The 18,848-nt window shown below is 62.3% G+C and overlaps 1 protein-coding gene across 1 annotated transcript in view; it reads right to left on the bottom strand.

Annotated features, from left to right (window-relative positions):
* Positions 1-3,457: 3,457 nt before the first annotated feature.
* The window catches only part of KCNN3 (potassium calcium-activated channel subfamily N member 3), a 123,545-nt gene continuing 108,154 nt past the window's right edge, over positions 3,458-18,848 (bottom strand). Inside the window, exons 6-9 of the mRNA XM_059413841.1 lie at positions 16,696-16,823; positions 15,949-16,018; positions 11,132-11,371; positions 3,458-10,889 (exon numbers count right to left, since the gene is read on the bottom strand). Of these exons, the coding sequence (XP_059269824.1) occupies positions 10,665-10,889; positions 11,132-11,371; positions 15,949-16,018; positions 16,696-16,823 (663 nt within the window). The 3' untranslated portion in view covers positions 3,458-10,664. The remainder of the gene's footprint in view (positions 10,890-11,131; positions 11,372-15,948; positions 16,019-16,695; positions 16,824-18,848) is intronic.

Genomic DNA, 18,848 nt, shown 5'->3' with positions numbered 1-18,848 from the left:
ACAGTGATTGGATGGAGCCTGGAGAAGCCCACCCTGGGTCCAAAGCCAGGATTGATCCCACCCAAATGCACCACGGAGGTGGGGGAAGGGAGATTCACCAAGTTAAAGACAGTGACTAGCTACTGCCTGGAGCCCCGGGGTGGCGGGGGCCCTGGGGGCAACGAATGAAGGTCTCTGTGGCTTTCCCTCGTCACGTTCGGACGAGAGGACTGTGATGTCAGCTCCTCCGGCTGGTGTTCGAGGCCAGAAGACTTTTCTCATTTGAACCAAAACCAAACAGGGTCCTGTGTTCCCAAATGTGTGTGTCCAGTAAGAGCGCAGTCCTCAGAAGAGAGCCGGTAAGAAATCCCAAGCACAAACAGGAGGATTTCTAAACTCTGAAGCCCGGGCAGAAGTACGCGACTCTCTTCTGCTCCCAAGAGATGGAAGGTGGAGGGTGTCTGAAGAAACAGCATTTGAGCCGCAGCCTAGGGGCCACCAGGCCCGGCGGACCTGGCGTTTCCCGCCAGTGACTGGGTGTGGGTGCCCCGCCCTGTAAATACACGGTCCGGAAACACCGGATTGTGCCTGCCGGTGCGCGGGGTTGGCGAGCGGGAGGCAAATCAGGCTTGGAAAGAAGCGGGACCCAAGAGGACACTGCCCGGAGGTGGTGGTAACGTATGACCGTTGTCTCCAGCCTTTGGCTTTCCAGGGCGCAGGACGGCGTTTCAAGGGACACCCGGGCGCCTGGGTGGCTCAGTTGGTTGCGCATCTGACTCGCTCGGAGCCCGGGGCCTCATGCCGGGGCTGAGAGTTCAGGTCCCGCGTCGGGCTCCAGGCTGGGCGCGAGCCCACTTGGGAGGCTACTGGGTGTGACGCGCCTGCGAACAACCGAGCGAAACCTCAGACTCCGGCACCGAAACGGAACGGAACCGAACGACCAAACCCAAAGCAGGTTACGCCGACTCCGGCTGACCTCCCTGTACTCCCGACGGCACCGCCCGGGGTGAAGATTCACGCCCCGGGCCCGGCCGCTCGGCCCCGCGGTGCTGGGTAGACCCGCGTCACGCCCGTAACCACGTGGGCCGCCCCTCCCCAGCGGGGGCTGCTGTGGGGTCGCCAGTGCCCGCTCCGAGCCCCCGGGCCGCAGGCGCGTGCATCGGAAAACGGCCGCGAACGCGCGGGGCGGCCCCGGCTCCGCAGCGGCCCGGGGCGTCCTCGCCGTGGCCTGGCCACGGGCCGGGGCAGCGTCTGCTCCGGTTCCGATTCCGCTGCGTCTGGGGCAAATCACTCCTCTCCAGGCCTCCCGCGCCCTCGGGCTCCCCTGCCCCCCAGCAGCGGGGTCTCCGCGGGGTCTCCGGCCGCCGCGGCCGTGTCCCGCCTGACCAGCAGGGGGCGGGCCTGCGCCGTCCCGCCCGGGGCCCCCGTCGAGCGGGTCCGCCGCGGCCCAGCTTCCCGCGCACGGAGCCGACCACGTCCCGCCCCGGGGCTGCGCGCCGCGGGGAGAGGCACCTGCCCGGCCCCTGCGTCGGCTCGAGGGGCGCCTGCGGCTCGGAGTCTTCCCCTTTCGGGCCCCATGAACATGTCGGGGCGCCCCCGTGTCGGTCCAGAGCGGACCCTGAGCCCGGACGGGCCGCGCGGGGGGAAGCCGGGCGCTGGGCAGCCCGCCCCGCACCGCCGGCAGCCGCGTCCCGCCGCACCCCGGGCCGGCAAAGCTCGCGGGGCCAGGACGGAGGACACGCGGGGGAAACTGAGGAACAGGCCGGCGCCGAAGCCCGCGCGGCAGCCAGTCCTGGCCCCGGGGCTCCTCCCCGGCTCGGACGTGCGGACCTCGGGGGCCCCCGGCGGGGCGGGGGGCGGGGCTCGGCCTCCGAGGCGGGGGCTCGGGGCTCAGCTGCCCGCGACGCCCGGGCCGTCCGCCTCTGCCCTCCGCAGCCGTGGCGCTGGGGGCGCGCGCGTCGGGGGGGGCGCGCGTCGGGGCGCGCACGTCGGGGTCCGCAGACGCTTCCGGCAGGGGGGGGGGGCGCCGGGCGCGCGGCCCTCAGCGGGAACCCGCGGGCGGGTGGGTCGCTGCCGGGGGCGCTGCTCTCCCGGGGTCCGCCCGTGGGCACCGGCCGCGAGAGCCTCCCGGGAAACTCGCTGCGCCGCGGGGTCCCGGGGCGGGAAGCAGGTCGGGCGCGGCTCTCCCTCGGGTCCGGTTAACGCCCATCGCGCCCGCGTTTGCTGGGACCCGGCGCCCCGCTCCTTGGCCTCCGCGGGAGGGGACGTGGCGCGGCCCGGACTCAGCCCCGCAGCGTAGCGCGACGCCGGCCCCGGCGGCTCCTGACGAGTCTCCCCGGCTCGGGCTCCCGGCACAGTCCGGAGGGGCGTCCGCGCCGCCTCAGGGTGGCCACTAACGACTGCGGGGACAGCTGCGGGGACAGCTGCGGGGACACCTGTGGGGGCGGCTGCGGGGACGGCTGTGGGGGCACCTGTGAGGGCATCTGTGGGGACAGCTGGGCGGACATCTGTGGGGACAGCTGTGGGGGCACCTGTGGGGGCGGCTGTGGGGCACCTGTGGGGGCGGCTGTGGGGACAGCTGCGGGGGCACCTGTGGGGACAGCTGGGCGGACATCTGTGGGGGCATCTGTGGGGGCAGCTGTGGGGACAGCTGCGGGGGCACCTGTGGGGACAGCTGGGCAGACATCTGTGGGGGCGGCTACAGAGACCCTTTGTCTTTCTGGCCCGTCTGCATTGTGCGGTCTCTTCCGACTGCCAGTGTGAGTGCGGCATCTCCCCTGTGGGGTGGCGCGGGCTGTCATGGGGCTGTCCCCACCTGGGGGGGGGGGGGGGAGACGTTTTGTCAGGAGCGGAGCAATGGCCACCTGGAGACCCTCCCTCATCCCTGGGGGCTTCTAACCCGGGAGGCTGGTCCCTTAGGAGCGGTCAGGCTGCGGGAAGACAGGCCCGCCGGCGAAGGTGAGAAGCTGACGGGTCCAGTTAGGAAGACGGTGCGGGAGCCTCGACACTTCCCTAGGGTCCCTCTGCCCGCCTCCAGGCAGGTTCCCACCCGACGCAGGAAGGAGCTGCCCAGGCGTCCGGAGCCGGCACCGAGCGCGCACAGGATCTGGAACCGGCGAACCCGGCCCGGCAGTTCGGTCCACTAATGGCCACGCCGTGCGCAGCGCGGGAAGAGCGCGCCCCTCGGACGCGGGGGCGTGCGGAGTGGACACCGCTCTGGCCGCTGTCGCCGCTGCCCACGGAGACCGCAGAGTGAACCGCACCGCAAGGGCGAATCACCGAAACCACGGGTGTTTATCAAGTCCCACCGAGGGGAAAGCAAAAGTCACTGCAACAGGAAAGGGTTTTCTGAAGGACAGATCAGCTTCCTCTGTGGTGACCCGAGAAAATTGACCACAATCCCATTCAAAACCTTCAGGCACTTGACTTTTTTTTTTTTTAATATCTTTTACCTTTTTAATAAAAAGTAAAAAACAAACAAAAAAATACATCAGTGTCCTGAACAGAACTTCTCTGTGTAAAGGTGGCACTTAACGAATGACACAGGACCAGACAAAGGAAACGGGGCTGCGAGTAGCGATAGGACATGTCGCGAAGCGTCTGGGGCGTGTACATCGCGAACGGATGTGCGGGTGCGTGTGTGCACCTACGTGCGGGCAAACGTGGAAGGATTTGCCGACATATGTCACACACACACATTTGTACTGACCTCTTTAGATCGAAGTCCAAGGCACTTTTTACAATGAACAGGTTAAAGCCATTAGTTCAGAACAGAACCGTTTCTGGGTACATATCGATGACGACGCTAGTATCACAAGCCACCTTTCCCCTTGCTCACCTTGGAGTGTCTCTGGTTGGGGTAACGGTTAGGAGAACGGGTTTGAAAAGAGCTTCGGAATGTGTCTAGATGGTGGAACTAACTTCTCTTGCTGGGTTTCCTCTGGGGAGGACAGGCCTCGCGGGGCAGGGCCCGGGGGCGGGGGGTGCTGACTTGCTCAAGGAAGGAGCCCAGATACAGCTTTTCAGTACTGTGCGGAGCCCAGCCCGGGGACCCTTCCAGAGGGACCTGCCCTGGGGGCTGCCTGATACTCCGATGGCCCTCCCCGTGTAGGCTAAAAGCAGAAACCCGGAAAGGGACTTCGAAGTGCGTCAAGGCTACAAAGCAAGCCCTTTAAAAATCAGACCGGGAAGAGGCTGCCCGTTTGGCGCGCCAGGCACGTTATATGACCTGGAATGGAACTGTACGATGCATTTGTTTTTATCCTTATGATTATACAGGACTTTCCTCTGTCAAGTAATTCTGTAAATGAGGGTCAAAGAGCAAATGGTTTCCTTTCCCAGCTATTAATGATGCCAGTTACCGTTGCTGTGTGGTGAGGCCAGAGCGCTTCAATATTTAATGTCTGTACAGATGACTTGGGGATCTTGTTAAAATGCCAGATTGGATTAAGCAGGTCTGGCATGGGCCCCAAGGGTTTGCCCTTCTGAGTTCCCAGCTGCTGCTCTGCAGACCCCACTTTGAAAAGCCAGGGTCCGCGCGTGGCCACACAGCCGAATTACCGTCCAGGGGTCGCTTTCCCCAGAGCAGGAATTTGCATTGGCTTTTGTGATCTAGACTGAATAATAACTTCGAGGGGGGAGGTCAGAACATATTTGTTGTCTCTAAATGAAAGTCTTAGTCTGAGAAGCGCTGGAAGAAAAAGCCAAAAGAGACAGTTCTATTTAGTAGCAGAAAAGTATTAGGAGGCAAATCAGTTACCACCAGGACATTCATCGGCTGATTATCAAATTGAGAATAAACTAATTTCCATTACCCAGCGAGCGAGTGACCTGCTCAAAACAGGTGCCCTGGAGTTCTGATGGCTTCAATGGAACCCAGCCCCCCCGGAATCGGGGAGTAGCAGACGCCCAGAGCACTTTGCTCACGAAGAAGAAACTGTGTATGGAAGTGAGCTCGGCCATGCACGCGGCCTGAAGCTGGGTGCTCACGTGCTTTTCCGTCAGAGGAACCGGCAGAGTTTGACAGGACCCCAGGCTTCCCCCGGAGAGACCTGCTGTCAGTGCTGCCGCGCCAGCCAGCCGGGTGCGTGTTCGGTGTGAGAAGGGAAGAGACGCGGCCTCAGGGGCCCTGATGCTTCTCGGCGCCCTTTCCCCACCCGGGGCGGTATCAGCGCAGAGTGATAACAACACGGATTCCAGAAAACCCTTGTTCTGTAACTAAACACACCCTGCTTTCGTCTGGAAATAGGCCCTCTGTCCCTCAGAGGAGGGACGTGAGCAATTCTCTACGTGTCTCACCTGCCACTGAGACGCGGAGTGCGCGGAGCTCCTGGGCCGCTCGGTGGGGAATGTCCCCCAGATCTGCCAGCGCCTCGGCAGCAGCTTCCTTCCCCTGGCTACCTGACCGCTCCGGGGGCAGGAAGGGAAGCCCAGCGCTGCGCCGGGTCTTGCTGGGGGTGTCCTGCTTCCTCCGTCACATCCCCAGGAGCTGTGCTCCCCAGTAGGGGTGTGGGGCCGCGCACGGGGAAGCCTGCTTCCTCCGGGCTCAGGCCAGCCGGGAGGAGCTCATGGGCTCACTGGGGTTTCCCTGCCTGAGGGACGCTCCCTGAATCTGGCAGAGCAGCACAGGCCACCTAGAAGTTTGAGTCCTTTGTGTCACCCAGGAACGAGACTTCCTAATGCCCGATCCTGACATTCCCAAAGGACAGCCCAGGCAGCTGATTCTGAGGCTCCTGTCACTTGCGTGAGGGGACCCTGGCATTTCCACGGGGAACCCCGTTCGTGGATCGGGCCGGCTTGGTGCAGCCCCTAAGGGAGTCATGGCTTTTAAAATCCCCTCTGAAATGGCTTGGTGGAGTTTCAGGGACCACGATTCCTCTAAGTTTGGAACAACGTTCCTTTGTCTCTACTAGGCCGGTCTGAGGGCATGAGGACGTGGCCGCGCAGGAGGCTGAGCCCCGGGTCTGGGCGTCTGGCCGCCGCTCGCAGCGATATGTACTCAGAAACAGTCGGGGGACAGCGAGCGACCCTGGGCTGCTGCAGACCAGGCGGGTACAGAACGGTCATTGAAAGTTACAATATATTTTATAATATAGCAATATACTTCATATTTAAAATAAACTGTTACGCTTTCTCCTATCGTTAAAAAATAGCAAGCAGTACAGAGGCAAGATGCAAATTCATATCGGAGCTCACACGGTGCTGACCACGACGGCTTTGGTTCCCGAGTTCGCCACAGAGACGCGCTCTCACTCCTGCTCTCCTCCGCCCGGCGCGGGACGCGGGGCTGGGACCACGGCGAGTCGTCGCGCCATGAAGATGTCCGATGCAGGTGGACTGGTCCTGGGCGGTGCCGCAGGACCCAGCTGGGGAGCGTCATGTATTCCCGGCCCTCCTCGGACCCTGAAGCTGGCCACTCCAGGCAGATCCGTATTTGATTTGTCACTGATTTCTTTCTCTCTCTCTCTTTTTTTTTTTTGGCTATAAATTCAGCATTTCTTTGGGGATCCTGACTACAGGTGGGTGCTGAGTTTTGTGCTTTTCCTCCATCAGCTTGGCTGGTCACAGCACTTCTTCTGTTCCAGCGCATGGTCCAGGCCCAAGACGCAGCTTCCAGAATGTGCATCTTGGCACGTAAACGACTCTTCGCCTGGCACTTGGCACCTGGATTCGGACGTTGTCCTCGGACGCATTGTGAATGGTTTTGTTCAGAAGGATCCAGTTCGTGTCTGGGCGTTTCCAGCACTGATGTAGGAAAAACAGCCCAGAGCGACTGGTTTTCTCTGAGGGTGTTTACAAGACGCCGCGCCGAGCGCCCATAAAACGACTCCATCTCTCGGGACAGAATCTGCGTGGGACTTGTCTGTCCAGCGGTCCCTCCGGCCGTCTACCCACGCGCTCTGACAGAAGCTTTCGGGATGAGGGGCGCTCGCCTACATTCCACGGCCAGGGGCCCGCAGTCCACGCCGCAGTCCCAGGGACACCCCTTTCTTGGTGGTGTCAGTGGCCCCTTTCCCACGTCGTGCTTCCTTGGGCGGTGGCCGAGGAAGAAGGGATCGGGTGCAGGGTGTGGCCAGGGCGGCCGACGACGGGGGAGCTGCCCCACGCCGACCCCCCCAGACGGCTGTCTACGGTCCTCAAACCCAGTGCCGCCCCGAGCCCACAGGGGTGGCCACCAGCAGATCCTTGCTCTGCTCTGACGCCACTTTCAGGGAAGCAGAATGACGGCGTGGACAGGGGATGGAGCTGAGGGTTTGCAAGCAGGGACTCAACAAGCGGGAGCCGGCAGCGGAGCAATGACTTCCCAGCGTCTCAGTGGCGCGAGGAACACCTCCTGTTCCTAATCTGGGGTGCGCTGTGGCTCGAGGGACCCCCGAACGGGGACAGAGGTCCCATGCGCCAGTCACTGCGCAGCCGACACGACTGATTACTTTCTGTCACCTCAGAGGCTACACCCGAGAGGGGGCGGGACAGGAACAGCCCGGCTGCTATCGACTCCCCTAAAATCTACCGAGTACGTCGTCCCCAAGGCCGTGACTCTTGTCTTCCTGTTATGCACAGAGAAACTGAGGCACTAGGTGGTCACGTTAATTGGCCCAAGATGTGGGTCTGGCCTTAGAGCTTCCTTCCTCTGATTTTCTCTCTTTCTGCCGGTTTCCTTCCTTCGCTCACACAGAAATCACTGAGAATCTAAGGGGGAAATCCTCAAACATATTAAAGTCATGATTTCTTCACTGCTGTTCCTTCTCGGCCTTTCACAGACGCCGAGAGCCGCAGGTGCTCGCTGGCAGTTTGCCGGCGCCTGCGTTCCCCGGCCCCCGGGGTAGGAGCTCTGCTGCCGCGCCACGGGCACCTGCTGAGGCCGAAGTCGGTGGTGACCTGGGGCCTCCCCACCCCCCACGCCCCTGCACCTCATGAAGCATTTGGAGAGAGGTGACATCATGAAGCTGCACATTAGGGACAGGGCAAGGGCAGCTCAGACACTTTATGACAATTTACTGATGAGGATGGGACAGCGGTGGCCTTTGACCCAAAGGTGCAGGTTTGTATTTGGACTTCAGTGTAAGGAGGAGGGAGTCCCTCGTCTGGCATAATTTACCAACTGGTGCCATGTCCTAAAATGCCACGGAGACCCGTGGTCTTAAAGGGTCACAGTGCGTCCCTGACTTTGCAGTACATGAGGCTCGAGTATGGCTTACGCGATGAGGGTGGCTCTATGGTTTTCATTCAAGTGTCCAGACATTTTGGGGACTATTAGGGTTCTTTCCCTGTCATTAAGATATCAGAAAGGTCCCAGTAGGGCTCTGCTGACGGCGCAGCCTTACAGGAGTGGGAACGCCCTCGGCTGAGTGTGAGAGAGAGATCATTGTAATGAATAGTTCTTACATACAGCCGATTCTCGAGTAGCTAATGAAACCCTCATCATCGAGTAGCCCTCTGTCCCTGAACTTGAAAATAAGGAACCAGAAGGCACCTGACGCCTTTCCCCGTCTGACCGTGACGCTGAGGCACAGTGGGATTTGCCAAAAGGTGGGCCAAGGGGTGGACACCTGGAGGGACTACACTTCGGGCAATCAGTGCCGAGGTCACCGGGATTGACCTTGCTCCCGGAGGACGGAGAACTCCCGCACACACAGCTGAAACACAGGTTCAGAGAGCAGCCCCCAGTCACCGTCTCGAGGTCAAGAAGCAGATACCATCATTGTTCTTTCGCCAAGGAAATGGACCACACCCAGCTATGGCGCTACCAACAGGCCAACTCATGCTACAGAGGCCCACGTGTTCCTGGGATGCCGGGGCCGCTGCTGCTGGCGACGCGTCCAGCCCCCCTTTCGCCACGGCTGCTGGCCTGGTCTTCAGGCTTCACCGAGGGGGACAGCGGGAGGAGGGCTTACAGAATCCTCCACAGACCCGGGCGGGTCAACGGGAATCTGGGTGGGGCTGGCAGTGACCTTTACGTGTCATTCATTTGAGGTCAAGACTAAATCCCTAGACACGTGAATGTGCACACACATGTGTGCTGTCACACACGGGATTCCAGCGGGATGGAGAGGGCGAGCAGAGGGGCGCGGGGGAGGGCCGTGGGTCAGTACCGCCTGCCACGGTCTCCACCTTGTGAGACAGAACTCTGGCCACAAGGACCCCATGTGCTAATGTCATCTGCGTGGACATCGTCGGCTTGCGGTTTTGGCTGTGCTGTTACTGGAACGAAGCACCATTCTTGGGACAGAGAGGAGGGGAGCTTTCCGATAATCAATCATTAGAAGAACAAGTAATAAAATCAAGAGCCAGCAGCGAGTGTGGCTCTGCAAAGCAGCCGATGGAGACACCCGGGCGTCACCGAGATGAGGCAAGACCATGCGGGGACAACAGCAGGAAAGAGAGAAAGGAGGAAGAGACCAGATCTTCTGGGCGTAGGAGCTGGGCTCCGGACTCCTCTACCTGCAGCAGCCTAGCGAGCCCCACCCCCCCGTCCCTAGAGGACCTGGCCCAGCTCTGATGTCAGGGATGTGACAGTGTCCCATGCCCGGCGAAGCCCCCAGAAGCACCACACACAGCGGACACCCTGGTACTTTCCCCGAAACAGATGTGACGTTTCCACCGGCTCGTCCGGCCCCACCCGCTGCCGCGAAGCCCTCACAACGAGAAGAGTGATGAGACCCATGAACGCGGCGAGCGTCACGTATAGACGTGAAACACGGCGTCCACACGCCTCCCCCGACACCCGTCACAGTGCTGGACCAGGGTGTTTCTCAAGTTTCTTGGAGTTTGAGACAAATTTGAATGCATTTTGCACCAAGATGAACAAAATACAGTAGGAACGGGCTGCTGACAGATCTGTGGCCCCTCCCCTAATCCACAAGCCTCTCTACAAGCTCCCTGGTTCCCAGAATCTCTCATTTGGAGGGGGTCTTGGGTCAGGAGGAGGGGCCACGTGGGCCTCTCACCACCACGTGTCCCGGCTCTGCTCTCAGGGAGGCACTGGACCCCTCTACGCTCCTAACCGCTGGGGCAGGAGCAGCGCTGCTGAGTGCGTGAGGCTGAGTGGAGGCCCCGCACCACCTCCAGGGGGTCTCCCGGGGCTGCACCTGTGTTTACACGCCCCCTCCCCACATGGACACGGTCACCTGCTCCCCTGGAACACAGCTGTTTGGATATAAGGAGAAAATTTGGCACAGGCTGTTATTTTCAGAAGGCTGCTTCTCTCTCCAGAAGCCGGCAAGGGTGGCCGGCATTCGTCTCAACCCCCTCAAGGCTGGTGTGCGTCCAGGCCGGGCGCCTGGGCCGTGTCTGAAGGGGTCCCCATCTTCAGGGAAGCCCAGAATGTGCCCGATGCCAGCAGACTACCTGAGCTGAAGGCACCCACATTCGGATTCAAGCCAACTCCACATGCGTCTGGTGCCAGCTGTGTGCAGGACAAGGTGTCAGGTCCCCGTCTCTTCGGGTCGGGCTCAAGCCAGGCCAGGCCTGCGTTGAGTGTAGGGGGTGTGCGTGCACACACTTGTAGACACACAGCAAAATCTGGCTTTTTATTTCTCTCTCTCTCTCTTTTTTAGTCTAAATTGGGTTTTATGACTGGTTAAAGTACGGGAGGAAAGCACGTCTGTTGTGGCAGGTTGTGGGGCTCTCCCTGCCTTTTGTCGCCCAGAAGCTTTCTGAGACAAATGGCGTGGAGAGGGGTGTGCTCAGGACCCCAGTGGTGAGGGACCCCCGCCCAAGCCTGACACCACCCCCGAGGGGCCCTGTCCTGGGCTCCTCCGTGGACCGCCCTGCTGCACCCGCCCCGCCCCCGGCCCTCCCCCGAGACCTGAGATGGAGCGTGGATTTCTGTTCCGCCCCAGCCCTGCAGCCAGGGCGCCGCCTGGGGCCGGGTCCTGCCACTTCCTCTTCCTGCTCCCAAGCGGAGGCACCTAAACAGAGATTAGATTTCTGGTTTCAAGGCATATCGAACCAAGCACGCTGAATGGACACGAGCCGGGTCATTAGCTCGGTCTCTCCTCTTGACGGTCCCTGGTCCCGTGGGTCCTGGACGGCAAAGTGACCAGGAGAGAGTTGATTTGCATCTTAAGACCTATGGGTAATGCTTCTGGAGGGGGGTTATCTAGCAACTGCTTGAGCTCGTGTACGGGGTCGGGAAGGAGGTGGAGCTGACCCCGAGGGGGCTGTCGGAGGGCGGGGGCGTGCGGGTGGCGCCCGCGGGGCCAGCCCGGGCCTCTGCGAGGGCGGACAGGAGCTGCTGCTGCTGGCGCAGGGCGTCGGCGATGACCAGGGGCAGGGAGCCGAAGCCGGCGGCCAGGTGCTCCAGCTTGGCCTCCAGGCTGCCGATCTGCTTTTCCAGGTCCTCGCTCCGGTCGTTGAGCTCCGTGATCAGGTCGTACATGACGCTCTGCATCTGGAAGGGGACATGGGGGACGGGACACCGCGGTTAGCGTAGGCGGCCCCCGGCTGGAGGAAGGACGTGCCGAGCTCACAGCAAGAGCCGCGTCCACACCAGCACGTGCGGCCCGGGCTGCCCACAAAGAGACCCGCAGTGCAGGCGGGAACACAGCCCGGGGCAGGGGCGCAGGGGGTGGGGGGCCCGTCCCGGGGAAGAAGACGGGCAAGTCTCGCCGGTCCTCGCGTCTTTGCGGACCGACCTCTCGGCTCAGAGGCTGCGGGAGCCTGGCGGTCAGGGGGCGCCATGCTGGGCGGTGGACGGCGCGGGGACTTGCCGTGGGCCAGGACAAGACTGAGCCTTGGCTTCCTTATAAAACAGGAGTAATAACGTCACAGGTCATGACGCTATTGCCCGTCGGATGTCGGCAGCACGGCCGCCGGAAGACATGCCGGACGCGGCGACTCACCGCCGGCCTGGTCCGCAGACACACGGACCTGCCGTGTGGGATCGCAGCCCCCCGACTGCCTGGGCCACGAGAGGTCTGCTTCCCATCTGGGACATCCGGAAGGGCCAGTCCACCCCCAGAGCTCCCGTGGGCCGGCGGAGGCCTTTGTCTGTCTGTTGCGGTTCACACCACCCCCCGGCCCTGTCCTGTCTCCTTCATTCTCGAACGGGCCCAGCAGTAACCGTGCCCCCTCACTGCTGTCTCCCCGAGTCCTGGCCCTGCTGCACACGGCACCCCATCCCGATCCTGCTAACCCGCTCAGCTTGCCCCTTTTCTCCCACCTTCTGTTGCACGAGCGACAGAACCTCCAGGTTCTGCGGCACCTGGGCTAGGCTGCCGTCACCCTCTGAGAGGGACCCTCCTTCAGGGGACCGGCCTTTGCTGGCCGTGTCACTGATGTGTCTCAAGGGCCTAAAACAGCTCGTGGGAGATGCTCAACTAAGAGACGCACAAACATACAGACGCACGCCTGGGGGCGGGGGCTGTCCCTGAAGGGGGTCCTCGGACTAACGGGTGAGCGAGGGAGGCACGTCCGGGTCCCTTCCTCCCTCGGCCGATGTAGGAATTCCACTGATGGGGACAGACGTGTCACAACACGAACCATTCCCAGGTACCTAGAAGGTTTCTCAGCATTTACCAAGGAGACTGTGTGGCCGGAGGGAAGGAAGGAAGAGCCCGGGGGCCCCCACCCGGGACTGTCTGGGAGTGAACCCTGTGGGAGGGCAGGGGCCCGTGGGGGAGCCCCCAGGGCGCTGAGACACAAAGGACTCTTAAAAGGAATCCACTGAACTTGGCTTCTGAGAATTATGTCATAAAACTGGCTCAGAGCAGAGCTGACAGAGGGGGCTCAGGCCCGGGCACCGTTCCCTCCGGCTGCCCGACCACAGATCTGGGAGCCCCAACTGCCCCAGCACAAAGCCCCACTGAGCCCTCCCACACCCCTCGAACCGGCTCCTTCAGTGGCAACCGGGCCACCTGCGCTCCAACCTGTACCTCCCGCAGGTGCACCCCCAAGGCTGTCCCGTGGCCCGATGGCTCCCCCATCAGGCCACTTTCTGGTTATAATTAGCCCCGAGAGCAGTCACCTATGTGACGGCTATGCTTCCCTGCCAGCTAACAAGTGACCGCCCTGCGAACCCTCAGCCCCTGGGTCTCCCACTCCCAGTGGCTGCAGGCCATTGCTCTGGGCCCCCCGCCCCCTCCCAGGTAGTGTGGCCCTCAGGGCTGAGGGTCCCCTGCTGGTCACGTCGCGATCCTATTTGCCCGAAACTCCAAGTTACTCCAAGCCAGATGCAAAAACTTCTGAAGCTGCGGCCGCGGGGGTGGGGGGGATGGAGGTGAGAGAGAAAGGCAGAGTAGAAGAAGGTGACAAAGCACGAGGGCTGGAGAGGGGTGGGGACGGGGCCACCACAGAGGTGGCAGGGAGGCAGCCGGGCCGGGGCAGGACGCCCGGGTGGAGACCAGACTCGGCAAGTGCAAGGGCGGCCATCGGACGCATGAGGCTCCCGGGACATCCAGGCCACTCCCTCCTGTGCCTGCGCGGGGCCTGGGCCCTGGGTCTCGGCTGCTAGACCTCAGGGTGGCCACTTTGTCCCTTTGGATCCTGCCTCCTCGTCAGGGCTCATCATGAGAACTACCATTTGCAAGACCTCCGTGTCGGTGACCACAGTCCCCACAGACGCTGTCTTACTGGGTCCTCGAGCCCCAGATGCTAGGAATTCTGTTTACGTTCCAGTGAGAGAAACTGCCGCCAGCCCGAAAAGACCCAAGTCCTGCCCGCACTGCCGCCCTGTGAGGTCGCTGTTCCCTCCCGAAAATGGCATCTCGAGCCCGTATGCTGTTTTCCTGACCTAGCGAGGACCGAGGAGCAGGGGTGGGAAGGTGGTGGGCCCGGAGGACACAGCACAGACAGAACACGGCCATGTTGCCTGCTCTGCTGCTTGGGGACAAGGTGCGGGGTGGGGGGCAGGGGGCACGTGGCCCAAACACACTGAGCTGCAGCCAGGGGCCCGGGTGAGTCCCGGGGAGGGAACGAGCGGGTGGAGGCAAAGCCCCTGCATCTGGGCTCGCCCCGTCCCCACGGCAGTCCTGCATCTGGGCTCGCCCTGTCCCCACGGCAGTCCTGCAGAGGCCCCCTTCGCCCTTCCCTACACACCTCTTCTTCCAGGCAATTCACTGCCAATTACTGATGGGGTTTCAGTCGCCATGTGGGTCCCCGAGCCCGACTTGGCAAGTGCAAGTGCGGCCGTCGGAGGCACGAGGCTCCCAGGACGTCCAGCCCGCTGCTCCCGGGGCTGCGTCTCTGGGAGGTGCTGTGAGAGGTACTGACGCGACGCAGGCTTGATGTCGGTTTGCCTATGTTCCCAGGAGAACATCAGCGACAGTGTGTCCTGCCAGGGGAGGGGGGAGGCGGGAGAGCCAGCTTCTTGTGGGAGAAAGTCTGGGGCGTGCAGGAGGCTGAGTACTCCTGCCTCGCGCTGCCAAAACGGCTGGGTTTGCCCTGCACGGCCCTCCTCCTGGCTGCCGCTGGCTGGCTCGAGTGCGGACCTGTGACCGGGCTGGCCAGTCACCTCATCTCTGAGAGTTTAGAGCCAAGACCACCAGGAGGCCACTGTGTCCTCACCGACGGCCAGAGCGAGAGCAGGAGTTCTCTGGACGGGGCTCCCGTGTCTGCCGGGAGACAGAAGCCACAGTGCAGAGGGGTCAGCAGGGGACAGACCTGAAGCAGGCTCTTGCACAGGAGAGGAAAGAGAGGGTGAGCCCCTCCCCCAATGTGGGGATTGCCTGTGGCCCCTTCTCCATGGCCCCCTCGAGTCTGGCCCACCGCTCTGGGGCTCTGGAATGAGGCCTCCTTCTGTCATTCTAAGAAATGCCTTGTAAACCTACTTCTGGTGCTTCCTGATACCCGAGAACCTGGGGGCTTCCCACCCACCATCCAGTGTCCCCTGCCGTCCCCACCTCCAGGCTCTAGGGCCCCAGCTCCGCGGCAGCAGCCGGCCGTCGGCACACAGGCCTGAGGGCGTCCCGGAGCCGTGCGCCCACAGCGGCCCTGCCGCAGTCCCCCTGCCCGGCTGGGGAGGCCCTGGCTCGGGCCTGAGCCCGTCACCAAGCAAGGCGCCTGCACGTGGGCTGACGACAGCAACTGCCTCTCCTCCCACAGGCTGCGAAGCTGCCCGAGAGAGTAGCTCTGGGTCACCCAGGGAACGGGTTCCATGATGACAACTGACGTTGCCAGAATGTTCCGCCAGCCTGGCCCTGGGCTGAACGCTTCAAGTACAATCTTTACAGAGAGGCTGCGAGGGGAGGGGCCGTGCTGGGGGAGCAGCAGCCCCAGCTCAGCCCGCGGGGCGTCTTCCGTTCCTGGTTGCCATGTTTGCGAGAGGAGAGGCGGGCTTCTTTATGGAGCGGGATTTATGGCCGGTTTGCACCAGAAGTGCGGAACGCCTGAAAGGCCATGGGGCGCTGAGTCCTGGGGCTCCCAGGGTTCTTGCGTTTGACCCGGCCTTTATGCTCACCGTGGGGGAACCTCCCTCTTGAGAAGTAAAGTAATGCCCTCCCCACCACCATCCAGGGGCCGGAAAAGCTGGTCTGGAAGGATTAGAGGAAGCAGCAAATCAACTGCCAGGTGTTACCGCCACGTGCCGGGCAGTGTGGCCCCCGTGTCCCCAGGCGGGCCTGGTAGGCTGCTTCCCTGCAAGTCGAGCTCATTCTTGGGGCATCATCACTGCATAGCATGAGATGACGGGCTGCAGATGGAGAGACCCACAGGCGCGGACAGACCCACGGGCACAGACAGACCCACGGGCGTGGGCAGACTCGGGCACAGATAGACTCATGGGCATGGACAGACCCACCCATGGGCACGGACAGGCCCACGGGTGTGGGCAGAGCTGTGGTCGCACTGTGACCATGGCTGGGCTTCCCGGCAGTAGAACTCCTGGCAGGAACCCAGCCCTGGACTCCTCTGCCCAAGGATGGGCTGTCCTTGCTCTCGCTGCTCGGCACCGCGTAGCTGGGACGTGGCTGGGTCCTGGCAGCCACGGGGGAGAGCTGAGAGCCCAGGCACATTCCGGGCTCCGCCACTCACCTTGGAGAGGTCCACCAGCGTGTTGGCCTGGTCGCTCAGCTTCCTCTGCTCCATCTTGACGCTCCTCAGTCTGTGGGGAAGAGACGTGAGTGCTGCACCCCTCAGCACACGACGGCTTAGCCTCACCTACACATTCCACAACTGAACCAGTGCACCTGCGTCTGGAACGCAGCGCGATTCCCAGGGGCCACGGTCACAGTCATGGGGCCTCAGTTACGATCATGGGGACTTGATCACGGGGCCTCGATCATGGGACGTCAGTCACGGGGCTTTGGTCACAATCATGGGGACTCAATCACGGGCTTCAGTCTTGGTCACGGGGCCTCGGTCGTGGGGCTTTGGTCACGGGTTTCCCGGGTCCCCAGGAAAGCGGATCTTGTCTACAGGCAGTGACTGCCGTCCTCGCCACTACTACCATGCCATCTCCCTGGCTCGGTGCCCCCTGAAGCCCCCGCCCCAGACCACCTTCCTCTCTCCTCCACCCCACGGTCAAGGGCCTCTGTTCTGGAGAGCATTAACCGCAGGTGCCCCCGGGGGCATGTCAGGGGTGTCCCCACAGGCTCGTACCCTTCTCCCCCCATAGCATCCTGCCTGGGCGCTCCGGCTGCGGCTGCCGCAAACGGAGAAACAGAGCGATCTGGGTGCAGCTCACGGCCCCCAGGGCTTGTCGGGGACCCTGCACAGGTCTCCCCCGCGCCCCGGGTCGGGAGGTGCTGGGCACGGCCGGCGGGCGCCCCGCCTACTCACTGGTGGATGGCCTGCAGGAACTTGCGCTGGTGCTTCCTGACTTTGGCGTGGTCGATCTTCTTCAGCAGCTTCGTGTGCTTGTAGATGAGCCACGTTTCCCGGAGGACGTTGGCTGCTGCGTTCTTGATCTGGGAAGACAAATAAGGCAAGCGGGTTGCAGGTGGTTTCCTGGTTTCGTGGACTCTCTCTGGCGGCGGCTGAGACCGTCTACTTTCTAAGGACACGGTTTAGCCCAGATCTGTGGTTCCCTTCCCTGATTCACGAACTCTTAGAAAGGAGGGTCACGGTTCATCTCCTAGGACTCCCGTCTTGGACACAGTGGATGGGCCGGAGCTGTTTCCTTCTTAATGACTTCAGACTGGCCCCAGCCCGCACCTCCAGCCCCGGGGGTCGGGCGCCCCGTGGGCGAGCAGAGCCTCACACTCCACCTGACATTTCCTCTTACCGCCCGGTGCCTTTCCGGGGTTCAGACACTGAACAGCTTTCCCATCAGCTGGAGATTTTAAAAGGTCTCTTTGAGGAAATGCCTTTCCCACAAATGGAGCGGGAGGCCTCGGCCAGCCCATTGTGTCCTTTTCCAAATGGCCAAAAACATTCACACTGTAATTTTACACGTAAATGTAATTGGCTTAAAACTGACACCATTTCAAAGCAGCATCTGAAAATCAGTGAAGATCCTTGGCTGTGAAGCCAACGGCGCGTCCTCGCCAAGACGGGCTCCTCTGTGGGCGTGGCGACCCCGGGCTCCGACCTGTGAGGCTGTCCTCCGTTGACGTGGACACCGCTGATGCCACCGGCTCTCCCCGGAGCTGGGACGCGTCGACGGCATCCGGATGGCAGGGGACAAAATTTTAATCCAAACACAGACAGTAACAAGAGCAAGAGGAAACAAGGCTTTGTGAGGAAAGACCCCCCTCTCTGTGAGCCACGCAGACGGGCCAGGCCCACAGGCCGGGGCTGCGGGTCCGTCACTCTGCCTGGGAGAAACCGAGGCAGCCGCCAGGAAAGATCTTCACGAAGCCGCAGAGCCCGGGGCTTCTCCTTCGACCGACACAGCAGATGGGATCTCGCAAGGGTGCGGAGGCGTGCGGGAAGGCCTGGGAGGCACCGTTGTCCAGGCCGAGCACTTCTGTGTGTGTACGTTTTAAAAATTTATTACCGCGGCTGGATCACATTTTTCCCTGGCGCTGAGGTGATGTTTTTGAAGGAACAGCTTGGTCTTCTCAGAAATGTCTGAGTGACGTAGACACAGCTTTCTTGTTCAGTAAAAATCCACTGTGAAAATGGTTTTCGACGACTTAATTGCCCACTTCTGGTGCTTCCTCGCCTGAAAGGAAGCAGGTGGTGGGGAGCGGACTCCAGGGACAGGGAGCGCCCGGCGAGCAGCGGACGCGGGTCTGTCCGGGCCCGAGTGGACAGGAGCCTCCTGGACAAGGGAGGGGGTGCGAGGGAGACCCCCATGGCCCCGGCTCTCTCTGTAGACTGCGTACCTCCGCCGGCTTCTCCTGACGGGTAAATTCTTCGCTTTTCCTGGGTGCTTAGGTTCCAGGGCAGGCGTCACAGAAAAACGCGAGAAAAAGCCTGTCTCGGTGGCGAGGACGACGGCAGAGCCCCCGCTCCCCACGCGCCCTGCCCGGGAGGCCGGCCGAGCCAGGAGCGCTGGGGGCGGCCGTGGACACTCGCGCGGGGGTTGCTGGGGAGCGGCTGGAGCGGCAGAGCCACGGCGTCCACCCTGATCTTCCCGTCACTGAACAAAGGCTTCACCCTATCAGGTGGGCCAGACGGAGCCTCACCCTCGGGTGCGCGGGAGGCCCCCAGGAGGCAGGGACGGGGACGCGGGCCGGGCCGGGCGCAGGTCTGAGCGCCTCCCGCGCATGGGGGTTGCTCCCCACAAACCCGCCAGTCCCTGGGGCGACCCCCGTTTTACGGAGGAGCAAAGCGAGACGCAGACAGACGCCGCGAAGCCTGCGCTGACCCGAACCGAGCACACACGGGCTCCGGCGGTGTCACCGAGACCCGAGTCCAGCCAGGAGGAGGACGCGGTGGAGACGGTCGCCGGGGCCAGAGTCACAGGGCCGGCCGACGGCAGGGCGCGCACAGGGGCCACAGGGGCCCGGGGCTGAGACAAATAGAAGGTTCCGGCGCGTTCTGAA

The sequence above is a fragment of the Mustela nigripes genome, chromosome 10 (assembly GCF_022355385.1).
Source record: "Mustela nigripes isolate SB6536 chromosome 10, MUSNIG.SB6536, whole genome shotgun sequence".
In the NCBI taxonomy this organism is placed as follows: domain Eukaryota; kingdom Metazoa; phylum Chordata; class Mammalia; order Carnivora; family Mustelidae; genus Mustela; species Mustela nigripes.
The sequence above is the reverse complement of the archived record's forward strand: the minus strand, read 5'-3'. Positions and strand labels throughout refer to the sequence as shown.